At 43.5% G+C, this 9,431-nt stretch overlaps 1 protein-coding gene across 1 annotated transcript; it reads left to right on the top strand.

Moving 5' to 3' along the window:
* Nucleotides 1-2,596: 2,596 nt before the first annotated feature.
* On the top strand, nucleotides 2,597-5,170 carry LOC147641369 (indole-3-acetic acid-amido synthetase GH3.5-like). Its single transcript, XM_086810407.1, has 4 exons — nucleotides 2,597-3,220; nucleotides 3,325-3,426; nucleotides 3,537-4,369; nucleotides 4,482-5,170. Exons 1-4 carry the CDS (start codon nucleotides 2,877-2,879, stop codon nucleotides 5,102-5,104), a joined length of 1,902 nt encoding a protein of 633 aa, XP_086666533.1. The 5' UTR covers nucleotides 2,597-2,876; the 3' UTR covers nucleotides 5,105-5,170.
* The last annotated feature ends 4,261 nt before the right edge of the window (nucleotides 5,171-9,431 follow it).

Here is a 9,431-nt window from a genome sequence, read left to right as displayed (position 1 = left end):
CTTCCGGTCTTCAGCACCTACCTGTGCTTCCACTTTCGGCTTCACCTATGCAGCCCACACCGGCCACACTCTTTGCACCTATCAACCCCTTGCCAACTTCTCTGCGCCAACCACTGCTTCCACTTACACGTCCCCTCTACTCTGCGAGCCAGTCGCCTTTAACACTAGTAGCTGTGCCAGCATCTCTTTTGAGAAGCCCCCCAGTCTTCTGTGCCAGCCACTACACACTCCAGTCACCTTCTCGTCAGCCTATCACTTCTACATGTTCCCTCCACTGTCGCCAGCCCGACAGCTTTTGACGCCAGACAGCTCTCTGGCTGCCAAACACGAATCCTGGCGGACCCTTTGCGCCTTCAGCCACGTCCGAGAGCTTGCAGCTCTCCCAACGAACCCCTTGCGCACTCAGTGCCTCTTCAAAGGCTGCGCCTAGCCTGTCCATGCTAGAGCCGAATTCTCACCTGCGTATCTCTCCTCTTGTACCCGGTTCGCCCTTCGCCAACTTTCTGGAACTCCTCGCTGGCGGCTACTTGGCAACCAAACAAGCAGCCATGTGGCCTTTTACATTGGCGGCCACGTTAATTATCATTTCCCTAAGGCCTAGAAGATGGCCATGCTAAATACCTTCCATTTCACACCAATGCTCAAGGCTACACTGGCCCCTTTCAATCTTTTATTGCCCATGCCTCCACACACCTTAATACAGCTTCCAATGCCCACTCATTTTTTTGGACGCATACACATATGAGCCATCAAACGGCTGATACCACCTACAGCTGACCTTACTCCAGACAGGCTTGCACAAGCTCAAAACAAAACCGTCCACCTTGTACATCTGCCAAGGCGTTCCAAAGCAAAACTCTCCACACATGCCATGCACACGTATGTACACAAGCCCAGGACACCTCTCAGAAAAACGCCTGACACCGCCATTGGATGATAGGCTATATAACAGTAGCCACTTTGGAGTACTAGAGTTATAACATAGTTATAGCGCTAGCTCATATAGTCGGGTTCACACTATAGAGCGACTACTTTGTATGTTGTTGTAGGAGAGTACTTTCCCTTAATGTACTCTTATCTTTTAGTTATATTGTTATAGAGAAGAGAAGAAGAAAGAAGAAAACGCAGCCATTCATCTCTCTTGTGTCTTGCACTCTTGTGTGTGTGTGTGTGTGTGCTTGCAAGGAACTCAAGCTCTCTCTCTCCCCCACATTCTCTTTATATGCATGCTCTATGTGGTGTGCTCTAATATGCATGCATGTATATATATACGTTATGTATACTCTATGTAGACTATGCATGGATATTAGCTCAGATATTAGCTATGTGTAGACTATGCATGGATATTAGTTCAAATATGCATCCATGCATATGTATGTCTTGTGTATGCTCTATGTATGGATATGTATGTTTTATGTATGCTCTATGTATAGATATTAAAGCTATGCAAGTGGCTAATGAAAAGAAGGTCTTGAGTGTATATACAATAGAGGCATTGTACCAATTTTCAACAGGCTATATAAAAAACCCCAAGAAACACAATCCAAGAAACCTTTATTAGCAGCATAGGAACACCATGTCTGGGACAGTGGGACTGGGCGGACGTTGACAAGCTAGCCAACAAGTCGACTGCAGTTGAACAAGTCATCCAACTAGGCAATCGAACTTTAAGTGGTAGCGTAGCGTGCGGCTCTGCGCTCTTAACGACAAGAAGTTGGAACATCTATCTATATACTCTTCAGGCATTGTACCGTGGACAAGGAATTATCATCAGGCTACAACATAGCCTAACAAAAGCTTGACTAGAAGCATCACCGAAATCAAGGAACACCATGTCTGGTAGACTGGTTGGAGAGAATTCCTCACGAGCTGGCGAGCAGTACTTTGACTGTTGAAGATAATTCCTCAGAGTTGAAAGTGATCATAGTGGCAGACGTCAGGACTCTGTAGGACCTCTGTCTCTCCTGCAGCTGCAGAAAGACAAAATCAAAGCGCAAGGGGTACGCCATAGGTGACGGTAGAACTCTGTAGGACTTCCTGAAACCAAAAGAGTCACTCAGTGCTACACTGCCAAGTTCCAACGTAGAAAACACACGTGAGCATACCTACGGGCGCATTCAGGCGGCTCGACAAATGTCTTTTCTGGAAACGGTGGGCACTGAGCAGTGGGTCTCTGGAATCTGAAGAGGTTGGCCGCCGGCCTGTTAACGGCAGGGTCCAGGCAGCCGGCCGGGGATTGGGAATCATTGATCCATAGCTCCAGAGTTGGGCATTGTTGGGGAAGCTTCTTCTACAGGAGGGAGTCAGAGCTTGCGGCTCTGACTCAACATGACAATATGCAACAGTCCAAAATTCAACATGCCAACTTGCCGCGCGTCACACGGTACAGACGGAACATGTCGGGCAAAGAGGGCGACACAATCACAGCTATCTCCGCCCCTCTTGTCGCCGGCCCGGGCCGCTGTCCCCTGCACAGTAAGCACAAGCCGACCCGGGTCTGCTGCAGAAGGTAGGTCCCCAGCTACAGTTCCATTTCCCCTTGGGCCTTTCTATAAATTTGTAGGAGAGAGCTACACAGGTCCTCCAAGCTGCAACTTCCTCCGCTTTGCCTTATTTCAACAAGCTGCCATTGTTTAATTCTCCTCGGCTTTGCCTTGTTTCAACAAACCATTGCACTTCTCCGCTTATCGTTTCACTGTTCATTACTTCCTCCGTTTTGCCTTCTACCAAGCCATTATTATCCTCCGCTTTGCCTTGTTCCAAGCCATTGTACTTCTCCGCTTAGCGTTTCAGTACTACTGGTTACTTCCTATCGAAGGCGGAAGCGGCCTGTGATCTCACAATTGTAACCTCAATACAATTTGAAATTTGTCACCATGCAAATGACCGCTCAGGCTGCTAGTGGGACGGCCTCTTCTTGTAATGGAAACTCTATCAGCCCTAGTAAAGACAATGACAAGAAGGCTCTGGAGCTCATCGAGAGCCTGACCCTCAATGCAGACCACGTGCAGCAGCAAACCCTCTCCGCCATTTTGGAGAGGAACGCACGCACCGAGTACCTGGGAAGGTTCGGCCTGAATGGAAGGACTGACCGTGCGACGTTCAAGGAACTTCTCCCCGTGATTACCTACGAAGATCTTCAGCCCGAGATTCAACGCATAGCTAATGGAGATACTGCACCAATACTGTCCGGCCACCCAGTGTCGGAGTTTCTGACGAGGTGCCTTGGCCGCAGGAGTCTGTAGAACTGTATAGCGTGTTTATATCTTGTACTTTATGTAATGAGATTGTTAAAGCTGAACATATTACTTGTGGTTCTTACAGCTCTGGAACTTCTGCCGGAGAGCGTAAATTGATGCCTACCATACACGACGAGTTCGAACGGCGGTGTCTCCTCTACAGCTTCCTCATGCCTATCATGAACCAGTAAGCACGTCGATCAAGGTTCTAAGTACTAGGCTAACTAGAGACGCCCGATATTGGCGAGTCTCACGTCAGTTCCAACGTACTGATCTAAATCTTGGATTGCTTAATAGGTACATGCCCGATCTCGACAAGGGCAAGGGGATGTACTTCTTCTTCATCAAGTCGGAGGTGAAGACACCGGGCGGCCTCCTGGCTCGCCCCGTTCTCACTAGCTACTACAAGAGCCATTGGTTCACGGAGCGGCCATACGACCCCTACAACGTGTACACCAGCCCCAACGAGACAGTGCTGTGCCCGGATGCCCACCAGAGTATGTATTGCCAGCTGCTGTGCGGGCTGCTGCAGCGCGCGGAGGTGCTGAGGATGGGTGCCGTCTTCGCGTCGGGCTTCCTCCGAGCCATCCGCTTCCTGCAGGAGCACTGGAGGAACCTCTGCCACGACATCCGCACCGGCCACCTCAGCGATGCCATCACGGACGCGCCCGCCAGGTCTGCGGTTGGAAAGCTCCTTTCGAGGCCCAATGTCGACCTCGCCGACCACGTCAGCCAGGCTTGTGTGGATGCGGAGGCTTCTAGCTGGAAAGGAGTGATCACGCGGATCTGGCCTCGCACCAAGTACATCGACGTCATCGTGACGGGCGCGATGGCGCAGTACATCCCGACCTTGGATTTCTACAGTGGGGGTTTGCCCCTCGTGTGCACAATGTACGCCTCGTCCGAGTGCTATTTTGGTGTTAACCTCCTCCCCCTCTGCAAGCCCGCCGAGGTCTCCTACACCATCATTCCCAACATGGCCTATTTCGAGTTCCTCCCAACCAACCGAGCTTCTTCATCAGTAGCAGCAGGACGTCTACCTGCGGGCTCTCAGGTGAGCTCAGAGCTCGTGGAGCTTGCTGATGTACAAATAGGCCAGGAATACGAGCTCGTCGTCACCACCTACGCAGGTATTATATGAAAATCCCTAAGCTCCTCATCTGCAGTATGAAGCTTAGAACTAATATTCCACAGAAGCTTGTGTGCCTAACCCAGTGCGGCTTTCCTCTCTCTCGCGCCCAGGCCTTTACCGTTACAGAGTGGGGGATATCCTCCGCGTGACTGGATTCCACAACAATGCTCCACAGTTCCAGTTTGTGTGCCGGAAGAACGTCGCCCTTAGCATCGACTCCGACAAGACGGACGAAGAGACGCTGCACAAGGCGGTCAAAGCTGCCACGGCCACGCATCTGGACCAGCACTCGGTAAGGCTCTTGGAATACACGAGCTTCGTAGATCTCTCTACCATTCCTGGTCACTACGTTCTCTTTTTTGAGCTGCAATATGTCCAAGATCACCACCAGCTAGAGTTTCTAGACATGGCCCCCATGTGCAAGGTCTTGGAGGAGTGCTGCATCACCATCGAGGAGAACTTGGACTCCGTGTACCGCCAAGGGCGAGCCTCTGATAAGTCTATCGGGCCTCTCGAGATTAGGCTAGTGAGACCTGGCACTTTTGACCACCTCATGGATTACTGCTTGAGCAGAGGGGCATCCATCAACCAGTACAAGGCCCCACGTTGCGTCAAGTGTGCGGCCATAGTAGAGCTCATGGACGCCAGAGTCGCCGCCAGCCACTTCAGCCCACGCTGCCCGTCGTGGATCCCAGCTGCAGGCGGTTGCCGTCGCACATTATCAACCGATTAACTTGTAAACCCAAGTTGAAGTTAACCAACCCACACTCACACGATGTTCACGTTCGAGTCTCAATATCGGATGTTTTTTTTTTTTACTTCAACTTTGATCTGTAGTTTGAAGCATTCCAGAGAAGCTTGAAGAACACAAGCAAAATTCCAAATTTGCTACATCTCAAAGACACCTTTTTCTTATTCAATCTAATAATCATGATTTCCTATATACGGATCTAACAAATTTCATTATTTATCTAGCAAATAAGTGATTCCCATATAGAAAATGACAATATCTATATAGGAACCCTTCTAGCAAAAAAGAGTTTTTTTATGTAAGAAATGTGAATATCTATGTAGGAAATTAATCTTATAGCTAATAAATAAGTTTTCACTATATAACAAGCAGCATTTCCTATATAGCATTGTGGAGTTTTCATATAGTAAATGATAAAAACTATATTGAAAAGCCACCTTACAAACAACTAGCAAAGAAATGAAGTCGATATAGCAAATTAGAATATATGTATATGAAATAAAACTTCCATCTAGTAAACCAATGATCTCTATATAGTAAAAATAGTAACATCACCATATAGTTGAGAACTTACATTGTATATAATTATATGGTGTTTACCCAAAGATTTCAATCTTCATAAAAGAAATCGAGTATATAAGTATTAAGAAAGCAATCAATCTACATAAATTGAATATTCTTTATATTTTTTAAAAATATTTAAATTTATAATTAACAAGCTCTATGTAAAAAACTTGTATTCTTTTTATAAATACTATGTATCCAAATACAAGAAAGGATATTTAAGTTCACAACATCACTATTTATCCACAAAGACTAGTATTTTTTTCAATAACAATAATGATATTTATATTAAAAACTCTGTAGTACAAAATATTACTCATCATTTTTTTTTAGCAAAAGAAAGCATACATATAAAATTTACTTATTCTATTATAATGTACAAGATTGAGCATACACATCCTCAACTTAAGTAATAATCTCACACACCCTTTCTTCAATTTACTATGCTCCCTCTCTGTCCCTCTCTCTCATTATTAAGATTAATTAATCATATATATATAGCGAGAGATAGTGAGTGAAAAAGAGCAGAGAGAGTGAGAGAATGGACAAGAGGGTAGAGAGATAATGATAGGAAGAGAGGGTGTGGAGTCTATGATAGAGAGTGTGAGAAAGAAAGAGACAGTGTGTGAGAATGAGAAAGAGAGATCAAGAGAGAGAGATTGAGAGAGAACGAGGAGGAAAGGAGGCATAGGGGTTGAGAGAGAGGGGGGGATAGAGAGAGTGTGTGTATATATGTTGAGAGAGAGCTCGGGGGAGTGCACTCTATGTAATGCGTTTAAAGGGTATTTAACAAACTCCTTAACTGTGAATTTTTCATGAATAAAATGATCCCTTTTTCTTTATGGACATGCGTATTTTTTTTAAAATTGATTTAAAAAAACCCTTTTGTAAATATATTACTGTAACTTTAATATAAAATTTTAAATTAAAATCCCCCTAATGTGAACTCACGTGATATACTTACATATTTTTAGGTGAAACCCGAGAGAGAGAGAGGAGAGAGTGAGAATGAGGGAGAGGATGAGTAAGACGGTAGGAAGAGAGAGCAAGAGGAAGTTTCACTACAAGAGAATGAGAGTTTAGGAATGAAAATAGCAGCGCTTTTATAACTAGAAGGATACTGAGATGTTGAACCTATGTCACTGCTAAACACGTTGTTGAGTAGTGAAAGTACTACATAATAATAAAAATATGGGGCAGACCAGGGAGTGTGCATAGTCTACCCCAACTCTTTTTTTCTAATGTAGACACAATAAAACTAACACAACTTCACAACATCATCATGGACAAGTGTAATGTAAAACTTGACAAATATTTTTTAAAAAAAGACAATTGCAATTCATGGTTTTAGGAATGTCAAAATTCAATTACAATACTTAGTGGAATTACATAAGTGTATCATTCCAAAAAACGCATATACAAGATAAAGTGTAATAAAAATCTATGGAGCTAGGGGCTATCTAGATCTCATGCTATGCGATTATTATTGTTCCTTATAGCTCCACCCCCTTCGCTTCTTACATTTCCATTGCTACTGGCATGGACATTTGCACCACCGTTTCTAGTTACATGATCCTAAAACACAATAAAACTAGCACAAGAGAAAATCAATTTTACAAAAACGAAAATGTTTAGGGTTAGGAATGTACTTACTTACCATGCTTGCCAAGCATATACTCCAGTAATAACAATATATCCTTCGTCTTGCACCCTATCAAATAGCGCTTACAAACCCCATTGTAATGCAAAATTATATTCATCTTGCATAGGGGGCGGTCCATTGCTTCAAGCTATAGACATACAAACAAATCAACATTTTAGAAAGATTTTATTTAAGATAACCTTCTTTAATTAAAAGATAAGATATAATTTGAGGCTAATATATACTTACAAATATTGTTGGGATATCGACTCCTCCTTCACGTGTAACATCACGCCTCAAGTTATTTGCCATCTATCCAAGAAAAAACATAAATACTTAAAACTCTTATGTATATGGCATTATGCATATAGCCTTATGCATATGGCTAATATACATAAGGCTAATGCATATGGCATAATGCATAAAGCTACCGACATGCGTAGGTAGCTACCGGCATGCGTAGAAAGGTACCGGCATGCATAGAAAGGTACTGGCATGCATTGGTTTTGCCAGCGACATGCGTTGGTTGCTACCCGCATGCGTTGGAAGCTACCGGCATGCATTGGTTGCTACCCGCATGAGTTGGAAGCTACCAGCATGCGTTGGTTGCTACTGGCATACGTTGGAGGCTATCGGCATGCATAGGTTGCTATCGGCATACCTAGGAAGGCATTGTTGTAAGGTCCCTCTCCCAAGCCATGTATGTGTCTCTTTTAATATAGATTTCAATAAGGAAAGAGAGTGTACTTAGAGAAGAGTGAGATAATAAGGCTAGAAACATTAGGAAAGTGTTAGAATAAAAATATTAGCTCCAAAAATCCTAAAAGAAATAAGAAGACAAGAATAGTTCTATTAAGAGATAAGTATCTCCAAAAATAGAAATTCGAATTTAGGTGATAGGAGGTCGTATTTAGAGTACTTTCACATATTTAGAGTCCATGCATACTAAAAATGTGAAAAAGCAATACGTTTCTAAAGATGGCACGTTTGTGGCTATATATAAACGTTTTTGCCTATTCTACTTATGTTGGCTTGTAGAGTAGATGCCTTCCGGTTCTTTTGATTGGTTATATAACCATATTCAGAGTTCTTATCAAAGAATTATGGCCAAAACAATTTGCTGATTCTGTCAGGGTCTCTACATAAAGAAGGTAGCAAGTAGCCTCAAGATAATCCTAGAGCTTGAGATGTATATATCTCTTTATTCTTATCTAATCTCTTAGAAGAGAAGGTTAGATTGCTATGGTCTTTCGGAGGAAGAGACCAAAAACTCCATATCTTTTCTTTTAAAGAAAGAATAGTATGTCGTAGCCCTACAAGAGAAGGCTATTTTGCCATAGATCTTCGAAAGAGAGAAAAGTCAGAGTACGAGTAAGAGGAGATAAATCTTGAGGATAATCGAATGATTTCAATCGTAAGCAAAGGTATTAGAAGTCTCTCTATTCTCATATATCAAGTTCTGAATCTCTTATTAACAAGCAAAGACTACGGTAAACGATAAATTTCTATAAGGTATATATATTTTTTGTTTTTCAATTATATATCATTCTTAGGGGTTGAGGTATGACCCCGGCTTCTCTATTAATTGTTAATACTAGTTAAAGTTTATATTCTTTTAAACAATAGCATATACCTTAATAAAGAATGTCTTATCGCTCGCAATCTCAAGTTGAAATGTTAAAATCTTTGTGAAAGGGTTGTTTTCTTAAGAAGGTAACGCGGATTCTAGTCCTATGGTTTAGTTGAGTAAATGGATTGTTATCTTGGTTAAATTAAGGTACAAGTATAACCTCTCCCTGCCTTGATGCTGCCCCATTCTTGTGCTTGTATAACTAGATGGCGGAGATGTTAGTAAGGCCTGGAGTTAGCCCATGGTATCCCTCATACCATTGGGAGAATGAGGTTCAGCGATTGAGGCGAGTAATTGTGATGCTGCCTAGTTCTAAGAGGGCCCAGGCTAGTAGTGCGGTGAATTAGCCCACACTAGTGCATAGACATCCCTTTGAGGGGCGGCAGGATCGAGCGATGGAGCCTAAGAGGGCGACAAGCCAGCTTGAGTCCTCGCCCAGCGGCCCATGATAAGGTGTATGGTCCCGTAAGGTT

The sequence above is a fragment of the Cibotium barometz genome, chromosome 2 (genome assembly GCF_041138505.1).
Source record: "Cibotium barometz isolate CiBa-2024 chromosome 2, ASM4113850v1, whole genome shotgun sequence".
In the NCBI taxonomy this organism is placed as follows: Eukaryota; Viridiplantae; Streptophyta; class Polypodiopsida; order Cyatheales; family Cibotiaceae; genus Cibotium; species Cibotium barometz.
This window is presented reverse-complemented; position numbering and strand designations above follow the sequence as displayed.